Genomic DNA, 19,105 nt, shown 5'->3' with positions numbered 1-19,105 from the left:
ACCTGTCAAACACAACGCCACCTATATTTTATTAATCTGGCTTAAATTATTTTTTCCTATGAGCAAAGGCAATAAAGAAATAAATAGGAAACCAGATGGAAACAATAAATTCATTGTCGGTATACGGAGAAAGACACAAATTTTACGGAAACCGTGCATCCGGAAAATAAAGGAAATATTTTATGTACATAATTTACTAAAAAATGCAATACATCTTTTTGACCTTAAAACAAAGCATATACTATTATATGGGTGTGAAATTTGAGGATATTTTTATCCCCTTACTGCACATTTATAAAAAAGATACTTTGTGAAAAACTTCATATTAAATTCTGCAAATATATTTTAGGTATAGAAAAAGAACAAACTTTGCAGTTTTGTCTAGTAAGTATTAAAGTAAGTAAATTTTATTTAGAGTCGGCACATATATACATTATAACAGAGAAAACATGAGCTCTGGTGAACTCTTTAACCGACACACGTCTGAATTATGACGTTTTCCTCGGCATGATTATGACAGTCAAACATGTTTTAAGATATTTGCATCGTTTAGAAAACATTAGCTCATCATTTCCCTGGTTAAAAGCCGCATATGATTGATCTAAACTTGCTATTTGTAAAAAAAAAAAACTCTTGCCTATGGATTAATTAATATTTTAAGGGAAAATATGTCAGGCATAGAAAACCACATACCAGAAAAATATTCAACGTTTAACTGAGATCATTTAAATTACACTGTGGTCAGATTGTTAAGGGATAATATACTGCATTGTTGAAAAACAGCTAGATCATATACATAACGATCGTAAACTACGAACTTTATGTAACATTCAAGTGCAACTTTGGTTTTGAAAATTATCTATTAATAATGCGACTTTTTGAGCAAAGGAAATGTATTACTAGATTAAGAATATCTGCTCATAAACTCGGTTGCAAATTGAATCTTGCAGATACCAGGGTTCTCTTCGACAAAACCGAATTTATTAAAAAGAGAGGAAATTGATGCACGATATATTAAAATCATGTCCAAACTTTCAATACTTACTATATACTAATAACAAATCAATTTGGATAAGAATAATGAGGATTCCAATGTACTATTTGCAAATTTGAAGAATCGAAGGAAAAACATAATCTGCAATAACGAATTTCAATTTAACTCTTGACTTTGATATGATTGGATACCCCGTTAACGGCCTGCAGAGACTCATACGAGTAATTTTAAATTATCTGGCACCGTCCCTTCCTGAGCCTTGCTGGCTGGACACTGAATCTATAATCTCAAAAAATATGTTTTAAAATATATTTTGAATAATTTAGAAGTTTGACTCATCTGCACTAAGTACAAGTAGGGGATTCCCTTTAAGCATCGAATCTTGGTGCTTATGTAACTTAAAATATTGCCCCCCCATAACATATTGTCTGTCGGACAAAATTCCATATGAAAAATTGTCCACTGGCAGTATTTCATAATGAAATATTGTCTTGGACAATATTTCATTATGAAAAAGTGTCCTTGTCCATGAAATTTTGTCAGTTAAACTGAAAAATCACTATGAAATTCTGTTCATGACAATACATTTGTACTTCACTATGACTTACTGGCTTTGAAAATATTTTTACGTGAATCGAATTATAGCACAATTAGAAATAGTACACAAGCATGCAGCATTCACGTTTTTAGATTTATAACTGAAATTGTTTTGTATCATGTGTATAGTAAGGAATTCTTATTATATTACTAATAATGAGTTTCAAATTGCATAGATACAATACAAATGGTTATAATTATAAATTAAAGAATTGTCTAACGTATGTTTCATTTTATAACATAAAATTATACTGTACAAATATAAGTAATGTACTGACAATTGTATATTTTGATATACATGCCTGATATACATAAGCACGTGTGGCAGGGGAAAAAATCCTATATACCTTCGTTAACATGAGTATATGTTGTTAACCTCCCCATCATGAGACAAAATTCCATCGCAATCTGTCTATGAAATATTTTCTCAATACTCACAAAATATAACCAAAAATATAACCTCTCTTTAACAGGACACAATTTCATGGACTTAATCTGTGAAATATTGTCTCAAATTACACAAAATATAACCCTCCCTTTAACAAGACGAAATTCTACATTGTCTATAAACAGACAAAATTTCGCTATGAAAATTTGTCCTTCTCTGGACATTTTCCCATAGACGAGGACAGAATTTCATGATACAAAGTTATGAAATATTGTCTTATGGTAAAATATTTCATAGGACACTCATGATTTTGCTTTACACGCACAGGCACTACAGATTAGTCATATTTTAAAAATAAAATTGAGAATGGAAATGGGGAATGTATCAAAGAGACAACAACCCGACCATAGAAAAACAACAGCAGAAGGTCACCAACAGGTCTTCAAGGTAACGAGAAATGCCCGCACCTTAGAAATAGCCTTTATTATCTTTATTAACATGTTATATATGCTAGTTATTTACAGTATACTTCATAGACTCTGAGCATAGACTATGTATTACATGTCTCTGATAGAACTAACAGAAATACTTGTAAGGGGACGACCATTTGATTTTCGGGGGGGGGGGGGGGGGTATAATTAGATTAAGTATTTTATACTTTTCTTCACGAAATGAATAATTTATATTCCCAACCAATATGAATATACATGTATTATATACATACATAGTATCAAATATATACATAGTATCAAAGTTTGATTTTACCTAGCCTCTTTCAAAAGTATATTGTAAATGATAAGTTGCCGAGCGGAGCGAGGCAAAAATTTTTTTGAAGGGTTTTTGAACCGCTGAATGCCCAAGAAGCTAAAGACCTGCTAAGTTATTTATTTTCAATACATTGCAAGTCAGGTAATTTATTTTCAAACTACCAAAGAACAAACAATTTATTTTTGTGATTATCAAGGCTGAGTTATTTATTTTCAAAATCCTCCTGGCCCCCCCCCCAAGAATATCAAATGGTCGTCCCCTAAACATGAGGCATTTGTAACGCTTGAGTTTCTATTATATGATTTCTGGTACTGAACTGAGACTACTATAACACATTTATTATAGTAGTCTCAACGAACAATGAAGCAACCACAGATTTCAATAAGAAATTTATTTTATAATTAATCTTGTGTTTTTGACTGTGTTAGCTGGGAACAGTTAATCTAACTATATATCTTTTCCTATCTGAGCAGACATATCTATGACCCATCTATGTCTTGAGCTAGTCACGACGTGTATCACCCAATGCGTAACAATACCGGACTATGTAACATAACCTGATCCGGGAATTGGTTTTGATAGTTTTCACTCCTTGCAAAATCGTATCATATGATGTGAAAATGGCTCATTCTGCTCAAAAAGGAAGATTAATTGCAGTAATTGGTGATGAAGTAAGATTATAAACTTTATTTTATGTTTATAAAAACATTTAATATTACACAAGTAGTTCCGCGAGGTAGTATACAGTTCGCTAAAAACTCTCCTTACTTAAATATCCAAATACTGAAATAGAGTAGCCCATGTCCAACCCCATCTGGATATTATGGTTCCCCCCAAAAAACAATATCAATTTATCATATGAGGATCTTTTTGAACCTGTGAAGACAATTATGTCCAAGACCTATTCTTGATGACATAGTGATAGCAAAACAACAGGCCAATACCACATTTTTCAAGGAGAGAATAAGCAATAAGGCATTCCAAAACTAATTCTTCCTCAGAACAGTCTGAGAATAAATCCTCCTTTCAGCCATCAAATTTGCTGCATCAACGTTAACTGCACCATAAACAAATGAAATGAAAACAAAAAATATCATAGGCTGATCCATAGGTCTTTTATAACAATAAACAGACATATTTGCTCTTTAGTTCTTTAGTAAGTGTCCCAAATGACACTGTAAACACTTGTGTACGTTTCCTCTTTTGTAGTTTCTTCACATATGTAATGTTCACTCGTGTACTTAATTGAAATGGTGGCTGCTGCTTAAAAATTTTTTACTTGATTTTGATTTAGATTTATAGTGTTTTTTGCTATATACTGTTTTTGAATCTACCAGACTCCGTTAAATAATTTTCCAGATGGCACAATAACTCATTTCGATTGTCTCTATTAATGTCTTCTTCGTCGATTCCTAGTATGGTGTCTAAATCCATTTGTATATTTCCGGTAATAAAGTAAATAGATGTTCTCATCCTCTCTCTAGCCTCCTCATAGTTAGAACAATGTAAAAGGTAGTGTTCTACAGTTTCTGGCTCTCCACAGGAACAGTTTTTGTCTGATGATGGAATGATTTTGGATTTATAATCATTTAGATCACAATAACCTGTTCTCAAACTAGTAATAATTGAAAAATGACCATTTGGATGGTAAATCTTTTGGTATTTTTTGACAAACTTTTTGATGATAGTTATAATAATTTCTGCCACGTTGACTTGTTTCCCATTGGTTCTGCCATTTTCTTAAAACACTTTCTCTTGCTGCACGTTTTATATCCTGTCTGGTTACTTCTGATGGTTCTTCTATTTTTTCAGCTTCTTTAGCTCCTTTTTTGGCCAGTGAATCAGCAATGTCATTCCCTTGGATATCAGCATGACCAGGTGTCCATTCAAAATTTAATGGAATCTATACATCTTTAATACTTTCATGTTGTTCTTAATTTCTCTTATGACTTTGATGTAATTTTCTGATTTCCAGTTTAAAGTTAAAATTCCAATGGAGGTCTGACTATCTGAAAAAAGTGTAATCATGGTAATTGAGTCTGTGTTTTGTCTGTTTTCTGATATTAAAAAGTGGTCAACAACAAGTTTAATGGCGATCAGTTCTCCGAGTAGTATTGATCCTTTCTTGGATACAGCTTTACTAATTTCAATTTGTGGTTGATTATTTGATGGAAAGATGACAGCACCTGCTCCTACAGGGCCAGGACTACCAAGACAGGACCCATCAGTAAATGCTATACATGAATTTGCTGGAAGATGACTTAGTTTTTCCATTATTATGTGTTTTCCATCATTTTTTTGGTCTGTTGATCTTGATTTGGAATTTCCAAGGTTTTTCCAATAATCTGGAGGAGATTTATATCTTTGTAACCCATTAAACTGAAATTCTGCTTCTATACCATTTACATCAACACCTGTACATACCTTCATGTCTTCTGCCTGAAGAATCATTTTTCCCACTGGAGATACATATTTTTCAGGGATGTCAATTGTTTTCCAATCATCCAGGATTTGTTTTATTGGAATGGAGATATCATAAGAGTTAATTTTTGCAAGTGTACGAGTTGCCATTTCTTCTCTACGCAGGTGTATTGGTAGGATTCCAGAAACTACTTCCAAAGTCTCTACACTTGATGTTGGGGTAACATTAAGGCATATAGCTAATCCCTTTCGTTGAATTTTGTTCAGTTTGTCTGTTATATTGGTTTCACAGGTCTGCCAAACACTACTTGCATATTCTAAGGTGGAAAGGACAATACTTTGGTAAATTTGAAGTAGAATTTTTGTAGAAACTTTTGCAACTCCTTTGATCATTCTAAGTAGGCTAATTGCTTTATGTGCCTTTTGTTCCACATTTTCGATGTGTTTGAGAAATGATAGTTTTTCATCTAACGTGACTCCCAATATTTTTGGATTACAGTTATATTTTGGCAATTTACCTTCTAGTTGTAAATTCATTTTCTTTATTGGACCATTCCTTGAAAACATACAATATTCTGTTTTCTCAATACTTAAATTAATTCTCCATTTTTTGGTCCAATCCTGGATTATGTTAAGATCCTTTTGTACCAGTTTCTCCATGTCATTCAAATTCTTTCCATTTATCCATACAGTACCATCATCAGCAAATTTACACTTTTTACATGATTGGTTAGCAAAAATGTCTTTGATAAAGATATTAAAAAGAAGTGGAGCTATAACTGATCATTGTGGGAGACCTATTTAGGTTTCAAACCAGCTTCCTTTATGGTTGTTAATCACACACCTTGCTTGTCTTTCCTTTAAAAAATTGTTAATCCAATTCCAGATGTTACCTTTAACACCGTTATCATAAAGTTTTGTGAGATATCATGAATACATTGTAAGTCAAGCTCTAAACTGCACTTTTCACTATTTTAAGTCTTGATCATGTTGATATTCCTCTCTCAAATATCCACCATTTATTTTCATTTTGGTATATTTCAATACATTTTTTCTTATTTGCATCTCAGAACGTTTTTTTTAATTTTAAAGGAGTAGGTCCGGTAAGGGCCGATTTTGGCCTCAAATTTCAAGTTCATCTAATGAAAGATTTTGACCACTTTTTAAACCCTGAAGTGTCTATTTTATTTGAATCAGTAAGTTTATGTGAAAGATTTTAACTGATTTAGACATAAAAAACGCATGGAATCAAGCTGAAATATGAAAGAATCTACCAAACATGCTGAAAAATGTCACTTTTCAAATGATTTTTGTCAAAAATGAAAGTGGCCGCATCCGTGTTCATCCTCAACCTTTACATATGTTATGTATTATCATAAAATACAACTTACATTTTAATATTAAGGATGAACACAAATGTGGCCACTTTTACACGAAAACCGTCTAAAATTTAACTAAAATGCTAGAATTTTGAAGTTTTCAGTAATTTAGTATGACTTAATGGTGCTAGTACCTGATATATGTGCATTGTATTGTCAAAAACAGCCCATATTTATGTAGCAGAAGCATTTTACTGTCCAATAAATAACTAGATATTTACATTTTAACAATTTTGTAAAACTGCTATATTTTGGGGTCAAAAAGGGGTCTTTGAAACAAAATCCAAATACATGAAATTTAATTAAAAGCATTACTCAAAACATAACAGTAAATCTACCTTGAGCTTTAACTAGACTTCTGAGCATAACTGGAACTTTATCGCTAACTGGAACTCAAACTCCATCTCCATGTTTTGTTACACTCATCATGCTCATGTATAAAGCTTGATGACAACTGGTTGTAGGAAATACAATGTACAACATGTACAATGTTCAATGAATTCAACATTATTTAAGCTGCTTCATGTTATTTTGTCCAAAGCTTCTAACCAGATATTTTTTTTACAGGATACCTGTACTGGGTTTTTGCTGGGAGGAATTGGAGAGTTGAATAAAAAAAGAGAGCCAAATTTTCTTGTTGTTAATAAAAGTAAGTATTTTAGAAATTTGAATTACTTTTAAAATTTTTTTAACAAGTTTTATTACCGGTATATTGTATGTAGATATAAGAAGATTTTGCCATGGTATGACTGCAAATGAGACAACTATACATGCAAGTCATGATCATAATTTGTAAAAGTAAACCGTTATACATGTAGGTTAAAGTACGGTCTTTTACATAGTGGTTCTCATTTGGGTCTAAGCGTGACACAGAATTGCAGATTTTTTTGTAAGTGTGACATGTGAAAGTCAAATTATTGTAATGGGAAATAAAGTCTAGCAGGACACAAGAAATTACAAAAAACGAGAATTGCATATGTACATAGTCATGATAGTGTAAACGGGAATCTGACAAAGCAGTGGCATACTTATATGTAACATGAATCTTTTAACTAACTTGAGGTCTAACCATGCTAACCCATTCCTTACTATGCCTTACTTTAACATTGGTTAAATTTCTAAACCTTATCCTAAATTTAAAAATATATTTTTTTCACTCCTGAAAAGTTAATGCCAGGGGGAGCTATAAAAAGCAGGGTTGGATCCAGCCATTTTGAAAAGGGGAGTTCCAACTATATTAATATGTCCCTATTCAAATGCATTGATCGTCCCAAAAAGGGGGGTCCAAACCATGCACCTCCACCCTGGATTCACTACTGAAAACGAATATAACCATTCAGTCACAATACTGATAGAAGAAGGATACCTTGAGGTTATATTGATATCAACTTCTTTGAAATTCCTAGAAATACCAAAACCTAAATTGAGGTAAATTTGTCGCACATACCTAAAATAATGATAACTAAGGGAGACTTTGTCCTTGTTTTTCTCTCACTTTTCTAGTTACCAAACCAAGTTTATCAAAAAGATGAACTTGTTTCCAATCTGCCTTTTTTGGTGTTAAAATAAATACTCCAAAATATTGTCACTGGATGTTCTGTCTTTTCATTTCCTCCACTTTTCAAAACATTGGTTTAAATTGTTTAGTATTAAATCTAAACTTAAAAGTAAGAAATGGCTAAAAAGAATAATTAGAACATATATTCAGCTATATCTATCAGCTATTTTTTTGACATTCTGATTTTTTTTTTTATATACACATCATACCCGTAGCCAGGAGGGGTTCGGACGAACCCCCCTTTGAAAACAAATAAGCACTGTTAAAGTCAATGTTCTGTTCGAATTGTGACTGTTAAAGTCGAGTTTGTGAGTCAAACGAACCCCCCTTTTGAAATTCCTGGCTACGGGCCTGCACATTAGCTCCTTAGTAACCCAATCTAAGATGTAAGAAGATGATTCTGCTTTATACATAGAAAAAGTTTTACACTAATTCTGTTTCTCTTCCAATTCTTTAAAATAAATGTAAGTGTATCTTTTAATTTTAGGCACTCCTCGCCATGACATAGAAGAAGCATTTAGAGGATTTCTGAAGAGAGATGATATAGCTATTGTTTTAATAAATCAAACAGTGAGTATCAAAGTCAAATTATATAGTACAGTCAAACCTGTTATAAAGGTCACCTCAAGTCAAATGTAAGGGTACAGTCAAACCTGTTATAAAAGGTCACCTTCAGGTCAAGCAGTTTTGAGTATAAAACATGTATTTCCCTCTATTTATAAGTTTTTTTTACTCAGGTAATTTAATCAATGAGTCTAAGAAGAAATTTAAAGATTCCAGTGAAAAACTACACAAAGAACAACAGCTAGTGTATTTATTCAATAGGACAGGTGAACTTACAAAGGTTTAAATGCCTTGTCCAGATAGAGATGGCACTGTGGAAAACTTTCATTGGGTTTGCAATACTGTAGATTCTGAAATTATTGCGAGGTTTTTATTATTGCGAAAAATGTGACATAGTGTTAAAAGCATTAATTTAAACTCGCATTTTGAAATATTTTATATGAATTAAGTAAGTATGATTTGCCTCAAATTCGTAAAAATTTAAATCACATTTAAGTCTAAAATGACAAAATCACAATAATAAATGCAAGCAATAATTTCTGAATTTACAGTAACTTTCATTTTGTCCAATGAATCCTTTAAAATAATAGAACTATTTATAAAAACATTATATTTAGTAATTACAGTCTTGTTTTTTTTTCAAGTATAACATCGAGATTTTTTAATGTTTTCTTTCAGATAGCAGAAGAAATAAGATATGCAATAGATTCACATGACCAGCCAATTCCAGCAGTAATAGAAATCCCTAGTAAAGATGCACCATATGATGCTAGCAAAGATTCTATATTGAGAAGAGCAAAGGTATGTTTAATATAAGAACTACTCTGTGGCTCATTATTTTCATTAGTTAGGCTGTGGACCCCTGTTTTTATCTTATACAAGATCATTCAAGTCCTTGCCTTTTTGAACTCTGTAAATTCTGAAATGGCCTATTTTCATTAGTTAGGTCCATGCATCCACAGTGATTTTCTTATACAAATTAAACAAGTTGTTCCCTTTTGGAATACTGTAAAATCAAGAATTTTACAAGCAAATATTACTGCTTTTGTTGAACCATTGAAAAACAGCCACAAATGAGATAAATTATTGAAATTTCAGGGAAATGCTGCATACAAATAATGCTATAGAATTTGAAAATCCATGCTTAAGTCTGTTGCAATTAAAATACCACAAATATCTCTTAATTTACAGTGATTTAATACATAAATTTATGTCCTTAATCCAAAACTAATATCCAAGATTTGAAACAGAGAAAGAAATCATTTTTCATGAGGTCTGAAGAACTGAGGAAAAATAACCTTTTCAAGATTCTGAAATCAAAACTGCAAATAAATCTTGTGGCCCTGCCATTTTCACTAGTTAATATTTTGATGCAATATTTTTACAGCATGCACATTCCCAAACAGTTATTTTTCCTACCTGCACTTTCTCCAAGTGGTAAAATTGGTGTTTTTATGGCCCTGTCACAGCTAAGGTGGCATTTAGTTTTACCCTTGTCCATCTGGATTAAAGTCCCAAAATGGTCTCCTTTCTCTTACTTAGTTAGCCTCAACCAATTGTTATGAAACTTGTACACAATGCTAGTCAGCACAAAACACAGGTCAAGTTTAAATTTTGGTAGCATCACTTTTACCATTCTAGAGTTATTTCCCATTTCAAATGGAAAAATTGCTGGACTTTTTTCGTTTCCATTTTCTACAGGTAATCTTAGTTTGTCTCAACTAAATGTTATTAAACACAATACACAGATCAAGTTTTAATTTTGGTGGTGTAACATTTACTTTTGAATTTTGCCTCTGAAATTTTCGTTCTCTAACTTTAGTTTGCATCAAATGGCCAATGAAATGTTATGAAATGTATACACAATGCTTGTGGCCACAGACCACAATTAATTCCTCTATTAGTTCTTTATAACTTTTTGTCTCATTAAAAAAATTGGACCTAATCTTTTTGTCAAATTTTTTGTGTGTGTAATGTATAGTACTAGTCCAAAAACATATCCAAAATTCAGAAAGATTGCTCTGATGTAACTTACAAATTTAGCCAATACACATCCATACCCCTATGGACAAGTCAAGAGATGTTCCGAAAACTGAAAATATTACCTTTTTGCACTTGACCTAATCACTCTTTCCATATTAAAATCAGTTAAAATACCTTCAACAAAAAGTTATTTCACCTCTCTTCTTTCATTTCCACCCCATAAAAACTAACAAATGAATGAAAAAGGCAAAGAAAAAAATAAAGAAAAAATACACTATAATTAAGGGGAACTATATTCGTGAACAACGAAAAGCGGGGTCATTAATTGTGGTCTTGGGCCTTGTTACCACAAAACTCCGATCACTTTTACAGTTCTTGAGTTATGTCCCTTTTTATATGCTACATCATGTCCCATGTACAAACGAATCCCATTTATTTTTTGTTATTTTATCATTACTACTATAGCAAAGTATAATAATCTTTATTATTACACTTAACTATAGTAGCCACTTAGGAAATAATCACCAAAATACCAGGTTTTTCCACGGCTATTGGTACTTTACGGAACGGAACGGAACGGAACGGAACGGAACGGAACGGAACGGAATTTCATTTAAGGTATCCAAAGGGGGCATTTATCAAAATTTCGAAAAATCTTTAAAACAAAACAAACTTTAAAATTTCTGTGTTTTACGGTTTTCCATATACAAATAACACAAATGTATACTTAATCTCATTTCACAGGTGAAATGTGTAATAATGTATAACATCGGGAACTATTCTGTAGATGAATATGTCGGATTGTCCTGATAAATTATCATGACATTAACGCATTTGCAAGTCATGCATTATGATATCTAGACTGACCTCACGTCGTCCTTTCCGACGATGATTAGAAACATTGGTTCTGATTTTAACTTTTTAAATTTATTATTCCGTTCCGTTCCGTTCCGCAAAGTACCAATTGCTCTGAGGAATTGGTATTTAACGGAATCGAACGGAAACAGACATCTTTAATGTAATTAAAGCAGTATGATAAAAAAAAATTGTCTGACACCTCTTTTTGCATGAGTGGTATGTGTTTTAGATAGCATTTTCGACTTGATCAATAATAAAAAATTTAACACAAAAGCAGATTACACAAAAAGTCTTTCTCCTTCCATCGGTAATTATATTTTAAAAAAGAGGCCTTCAACAGCCCGTTCCGACGATGATAAGAGACAGTGATCAGGTTGAATCTGATTTAAACTTTTTAATTTATTATTCCGTTCCGTTCCGTTCCGCAAAGTACCAATTGCTCTGAGGAATTGGTATTTAACGGAATCGAACGGAACCAGACATTTATAATGTAATAAAAGCAGTATGATAAAAAAAAATGTGTCTGACACCCCTTTTTGCAGAAGAAATAAGTGTTTTAGATAGCATTCCCGACCAGATAAATAATTAAGAATTTAACACAAAGGCCGGATAGACAAAAAGTCTTACTTCTTCCATTGGTAATTATATTTTTTAAAAGAGGCCTTCCACCTCTCGTGCCGACGAGGATTAGAAACAGTAATAAAGTTGAATCTGATTTAAACTTTTTAATTTATTATTCCGTTCCGTTCCGTTCCGCAAAGTACCAATTGCTCTGAGGAATTGGTATTTAACGGAATCGAACGGAACCAGACATTTATAATGTAATAAAAACGGTTTGATAAAAAAAATGTGTCTGACACCCCTTTTTGCAGAAGAAATAAGTGTTTTAGATAGCATTCCCGACCTGATAAATAATTAAGAATTTAAAACAAAGGCAGCTTAGACAAAAAGTCTTACTCCTTCCATTGGTAATTATATTTTTTAAAAGAGGCCTTCCACCTCTCGTGCCGACGAGGATTAGAAACAGTAATCAAGTTGAATCTGATTTAAACTTTTTAATTTATTATTCCGTTCCGTTCCGTTCCGCAAAGTACCAATTGCTCTGAGGAATTGGTATTTAACGGAATCGAACGGAACCAGACATTTATAATGTAATAAAAGCAGTATGATAAAAAAATGTGTCTGACACCCCTTTTTGCAGAAGAAATAAGTGTTTTAGATAGCATTCCCGACCAGATAAATAATTAAGAATTTAACACAAAGGCCGGATAGACAAAAAGTCTTACTTCTTCCATTGGTAATTATATTTTTTAAAAGAGGCCTCCCACCTCTCGTGCCGACGAGGATTAGAAACAGTAATCAAATTGAATCTGATTTAAACTTTTTAATTTATTATTCCGTTCCGTTCCGTTCCGCAAAGTACCAATTGCTCTGAGGAATTGGTATTTAACGGAATCGAACGGAACCAGACATTTATAATGTAATAAAAGCAGTATGATAAAAAAAATGTGTCTGACACCTCTTTTTGCAGAAGAAATAAGTGTTTTAGATAGCATTCCCGACCAGATAAATAATTAAGAATTTAACACAAAGGCCGGATAGACTAAAAGTCTTACTTCTTCCATTGGTAATTATATTTTTTAAAAGAGGCCTTCCACCTCTCGTGCCGACGAGGATTAGAAACAGGAATCAAGTTGAATCTGATTTAAACTTTTTAATTTATTATTCCGTTCCGTTCCGTTCCGCAAAGTACCAATTGCTCTGAGGAATTGGTATTTAACGGAATCGAACGGAACCAGACATTTATAATGTAATAAAAACGGTATGATAAAAAAATGTGTCTGACACCCCTTTTTGCAGAAGAAATAAGTGTTTTAGATAGCATTCCCGACCTGATAAATAATTAAGAATTTAAAACAAAGGCAGCTTAGACAAAAAGTCTTACTCCTTCCATTGGTAATTATATTTTCTAAAAGAGGCCCTCCACCTCTCGTGCCGACGAGAATTAGAAACAGTAATCAAGTTGAATCTGATTTAAACTTTTTAATTTATTATTCCGTTCCGTTCCGTTCCGCAAAGTACCAATTGCTCTGAGGAATTGGTATTTAACGGAATCGAACGGAACCAGACATTTATAATGTAATAAAAGCAGTATGATAAAAAAAATGTGTCTGACACCCCTTTTTGCAGAAGAAATAAGTGTTTTAGATAGCATTCCCGACCAGATAAATAATTTTAAAGAATTTAACACAAAGGCCGGATAGACAAAAAGTCTTACTTCTTCCATTGGTAATTATATTTTTTAAAAGAGGCCTTCCACCTCTCGTGCCGACGAGGATTAGAAACAGTAATCAAGTTGAATCTGATTTAAACTTTTTAATTTATTATTCCGTTCCGTTCCGTTCCGCAAAGTACCAATTGCTCTGAGGAATTGGTATTTAACGGAATCGAACGGAACCAGACATTTATAATGTAATAAAAACGGTATGATAAAAAAAATGTGTCTGACACCCCTTTTTGCAGAAGAAATAAGTGTTTTAGATAGCATTCCCGACCTGATAAATAATTAAGAATTTAAAACAAAGGCAGCTTAGACAAAAAGTCTTACTCCTTCCATTGGTAATTATATTTTTTAAAAGAGGCCCTCCACCTCTCGTGCCGACGAGGATTAGAAACAGTAATCAAGTTGAATCTGATTTAAACTTTTTAATTTATTATTCCGTTCCGTTCCGTTCCGCAAAGTACCAATTGCTCTGAGGAATTGGTATTTAACGGAATCGAACGGAACCAGACATTTATAATGTAATAAAAGCAGTATGATAAAAAAAATCTGTCTGACACCCCTTTTTGCAGAAGAAATAAGTGTTTTAGAAAGCATTCCCGACCAGATAAATAATTAAGAATTTAACACAAAGGCCGGATAGACAAAAAGTCTTACTTCTTCCATTGGTAATTATATTTTTTAAAAGAGGCCTTCCACCTCTCGTGCCGACGAGGATTAGAAACAGTAATCAAGTTGAATCTGATTTAAACTTTTTAATTTATTATTCCGTTCCGTTCCGTTCCGTTCCGCAAAGTACCAATTGCTCTGAGGAATTGGTATTTAACAGAATCGAACGGAACCAGACATTTATAATGTAATAAAAGCAGTATGATAAAAAAAATGTGTCTGACACCTCTTTTTGCAGAAGAAATAAGTGTTTTAGATAGCATTCCCGACCAGATAAATAATTACGAATTTAACACAAAGGCCGGATAGACAAAAAGTCTTACTTCTTCCATTGGTAATTATATTTTTTAAAAGAGGCCTCCCACCTCTCGTGCCGACGAGGATTAGAAACAGTAATCAAGTTGAATCTGATTTAAACTTTTTAATTTATTATTCCGTTCCGTTCCGTTCCGCAAAGTACCAATTGCTCTGAGGAATTGGTATTTAACGGAATCGAACGGAACCAGACATTTATAATGTAATAAAAAAACGGTATGATAAAAAAAATGTGTCTGACACCCCTTTTTGCAGAAGAAATAAGTGTTTTAGATAGCATTCCCGACCTGATAAATAATTAAGAATTTAAAACAAAGGCAGCTTAGACAAAAAGTCTTACTCCTTCCATTGGTAATTATATTTTTTAAAAGAGGCCTTCCACCTCTCGTGCCGACGAGGATTAGAAACAGTAATCAAGTTGAATCTGATTTAAACTTTTTAATTTATTATTCCATTCCGTTCCGTTCCGCAAAGTACCAATTGCTCTGAGGAATTGGTATTTAACGGAATCGAACGGAACCAGACATTTATAATGTACTAAAAGCAGTATGATAAAAAAAAATGTGTCTGACACCCCTTTTTGCAGAAGAAATAAGTGTTTTAGATAGCATTCCCGACCTGATAAATAATTAAGAATTTAAAACAAAGGCAGCTTAGACAAAAAGTCTTACTCCTTCCATTGGTAATTATATTTTTTAAAAAAGGCCTTCCACCTCTCGTGCCGACGAGGATTAGAAACAGTAATCAAGTTGAATCTGATTTAAACTTTTTAATTTATTATTCCGTTCCGTTCCGTTCCGCAAAGTACCAATTGCTCTGAGGAATTGGTATTTAACGGAATCGAACGGAACCAGACATTTATAATGTACTAAAAGCAGTATGATAAAAAAAAATGTGTCTGACACCCCTTTTTGCAGAAGAAATAAGTGTTTTAGATAGCATTCCCGACCAGATAAATAATTTTAAAGAATTTAACACAAAGGCCGGATAGACAAAAAGTCTTACTTCTTCCATTGGTAATTATATTTTTTAAAAGAGGCCTTCCACCTCTCGTGCCGACGAGGATTAGAAACAGTAATCAAGTTGAATCTGATTTAAACTTTTTAATTTATTATTCCGTTCCGTTCCGTTCCGCAAAGTACCAATTGCTCTGAGGAATTGGTATTTAACGGAATCGAACGGAACCAGACATTTATAATGTAATAAAAACGGTATGATAAAAAAAATGTGTCTGACACCCCTTTTTGCAGAAGAAATAAGTGTTTTAGATAGCATTCCCGACCTGATAAATAATTAAGAATTTAAAACAAAGGCAGCTTAGACAAAAAGTCTTACTCCTTCCATTGGTAATTATATTTTTTAAAAGAGGCCCTCCACCTCTCGTGCCGACGAGGATTAGAAACAGTAATCAAGTTGAATCTGATTTAAACTTTTTAATTTATTATTCCGTTCCGTTCCGTTCCGCAAAGTACCAATTGCTCTGAGGAATTGGTATTTAACGGAATCGAACGGAACCAGACATTTATAATGTAATAAAAGCAGTATGATAAAAAAAATCTGTCTGACACCCCTTTTTGCAGAAGAAATAAGTGTTTTAGAAAGCATTCCCGACCAGATAAATAATTAAGAATTTAACACAAAGGCCGGATAGACAAAAAGTCTTACTTCTTCCATTGGTAATTATATTTTTTAAAAGAGGCCTTCCACCTCTCGTGCCGACGAGGATTAGAAACAGTAATCAAGTTGAATCTGATTTAAACTTTTTAATTTATTATTCCGTTCCGTTCCGTTCCGTTCCGCAAAGTACCAATTGCTCTGAGGAATTGGTATTTAACGGAATCGAACGGAACCAGACATTTATAATGTAATAAAAGCAGTATGATAAAAAAAATGTGTCTGACACCTCTTTTTGCAGAAGAAATAAGTGTTTTAGATAGCATTCCCGACCAGATAAATAATTAAGAATTTAACACAAAGGCCGGATAGACAAAAAGTCTTACTTCTTCCATTGGTAATTATATTTTTTAAAAGAGGCCTCCCACCTCTCGTGCCGACGAGGATTAGAAACAGTAATCAAGTTGAATCTGATTTAAACTTTTTAATTTATTATTCCGTTCCGTTCCGTTCCGCAAAGTACCAATTGCTCTGAGGAATTGGTATTTAACGGAATCGAACGGAACCAGACATTTATAATGTAATAAAAAAACGGTATGATAAAAAAAATGTGTCTGACACCCCTTTTTGCAGAAGAAATAAGTGTTTTAGATAGCATTCCCGACCTGATAAATAATTAAGAATTTAAAACAAAGGCAGCTTAGACAAAAAGTCTTACTCCTTCCATTGGTAATTATATTTTTTAAAAGAGGCCTTCCACCTCTCGTGCCGACGAGGATTAGAAACAGTAATCAAGTTGAATCTGATTTAAACTTTTTAATTTATTATTCCATTCCGTTCCGTTCCGCAAAGTACCAATTGCTCTGAGGAATTGGTATTTAACGGAATCGAACGGAACCAGACATTTATAATGTACTAAAAGCAGTATGATAAAAAAAAATGTGTCTGACACCCCTTTTTGCAGAAGAAATAAGTGTTTTAGATAGCATTCCCGACCTGATAAATAATTAAGAATTTAAAACAAAGGCAGCTTAGACAAAAAGTCTTACTCCTTCCATTGGTAATTATATTTTTTAAAAAAGGCCTTCCACCTCTCGTGCCGACGAGGATTAGAAACAGTAATCAAGTTGAATCTGATTTAAACTTTTTAATTTATTATTCCGTTCCGTTCCGTTCCGCAAAGTACCAATTGCTCTGAGGAATTGGTATTTAACGGAATCGAACGGAACCAGACATTTATAATGTACTAAAAGCAGTATGATAAAAAAAAATGTGTCTGACACCCCTTTTTGCAGAAGAAATAAGTGTTTTAGATAGCATTCCCGACCAGATAAATAATTAAGAATTTAACACAAAGGCCGGATAGACTAAAAGTCTTACTTCTTCCATTGGTAATTATATTTTTTAAAAGAGGCCTCCCACCTCTCGTTCCGACGAGGATTAGAAACAGTGATCAAGTTGAATCTGATTTAAACTTTTTAATTTATTATTCCGTTCCGTTCCGTTCCGCAAAGTACCAATTGCTCTGAGAAATTGGTATTTAACGGAATCGAACGGAACCAGACATCTATAATGTAATAAAAGCAGTATGATAAAAAAAAATGTGTCTGACACCTCTTTTTGCAGAAGAAATAAGTGTTTTAGGTAGCATTCCCGACCAGATAAATAATGAAGAATTTAACACAAAGGCCGGATAGACAAAAAGTCTTACTTCTTCCATTGGTAATTATATTTTTTAAAAGAGACCTCCCACCTCTCGTTCCGACGAGGATTAGAAACAGTGATCAAGTTGAATCTGATTTAAACTTTTTAATTTATTATTCCGTTCCGTTCCGTTCCGCAAAGTACTAATTGCTCTGAGGAATTGGTATTTAACGGAATCGAACGGAAACAGACATCTATAATGTAATAAAAACCTGTTTTTTATATTCCTTATAAATTTTCTATTTGTAGACTGCCTACGGATTTGTATTGCTCTTATGGGACCTGAGATTAAGGGGGCCAATGGGGGGGGGGGGGGGGGGGGGGGGCTGAAAAAATATATTTGTTTTTTATTTCAAGTCCGATTTTGATGAGTTTTTTTACATTAAATTCCTGTTAAAAAGCCATGCCTGCCGGGCATTTTTCACATTGCACGTTCCGCAAAGTAAATCAGTATGATAAAGAAAAGGCTGACACTTCTTTTTTTGAATGAGTGGTAATTGTTTTAGATAGCATTCTCGACCTGATCATTAATAAATAATTTAACACAAATGCAGGTTACCCAAAATCCATCCATTCCTTATTATATTTTAAAATTTTCGGGGAAAAAAATGATGATATGGGCAAAAAAAAGTTGTCGTTAATTATTAAAGTTCGGAATGAGTTGCTCCATTTGTATGTCTAAAGTAATGTTGATCCTCTTGGAATTCATTTGAATGTAAGTTTTAAATTGTTCTAATGAATATCATGCATGTGTATTTAAGTTAAAAACAAATGAAAAAAAATGTCTTGAATAAAAACAAAGCTCTCGTCAATTATACCCGGCGTCATTACAGTGGTTACAAATGAAAATATCAAAATCAACCTTTTATTAAATTAGAAGTCTGCAACTTTGACAATATACAGTGCGAATGACATAAGCTTTTGATGTAGAAATACAAGTGTACTTAAACTATGGCAGTGTCAATTTTTTAATTACTGTAACGGTTATTGGGTTCGGGATTGTGTACTTGTT

The 19,105-nt window shown here is 32.9% G+C and overlaps 1 protein-coding gene across 1 annotated transcript in view; it reads left to right on the top strand.

The window, feature by feature from the left end:
* The first annotated feature begins 3,230 nt into the window (after positions 1-3,230).
* LOC134707408 (V-type proton ATPase subunit F-like) overlaps positions 3,231-19,105 on the top strand; it is a 28,855-nt gene continuing 12,980 nt past the window's right edge. Inside the window, exons 1-4 of the mRNA XM_063567121.1 lie at positions 3,231-3,418; positions 7,115-7,196; positions 8,593-8,675; positions 9,348-9,470. Of these exons, the coding sequence (XP_063423191.1) occupies positions 3,368-3,418; positions 7,115-7,196; positions 8,593-8,675; positions 9,348-9,470 (339 nt within the window). The 5' untranslated portion in view covers positions 3,231-3,367. The remainder of the gene's footprint in view (positions 3,419-7,114; positions 7,197-8,592; positions 8,676-9,347; positions 9,471-19,105) is intronic.

The sequence above is a fragment of the Mytilus trossulus genome, chromosome 2 (assembly GCF_036588685.1).
Source record: "Mytilus trossulus isolate FHL-02 chromosome 2, PNRI_Mtr1.1.1.hap1, whole genome shotgun sequence".
Taxonomy (NCBI): Eukaryota; Metazoa; Mollusca; class Bivalvia; order Mytilida; family Mytilidae; genus Mytilus; species Mytilus trossulus.
The sequence above is the reverse complement of the archived record's forward strand: the minus strand, read 5'-3'. Positions and strand labels throughout refer to the sequence as shown.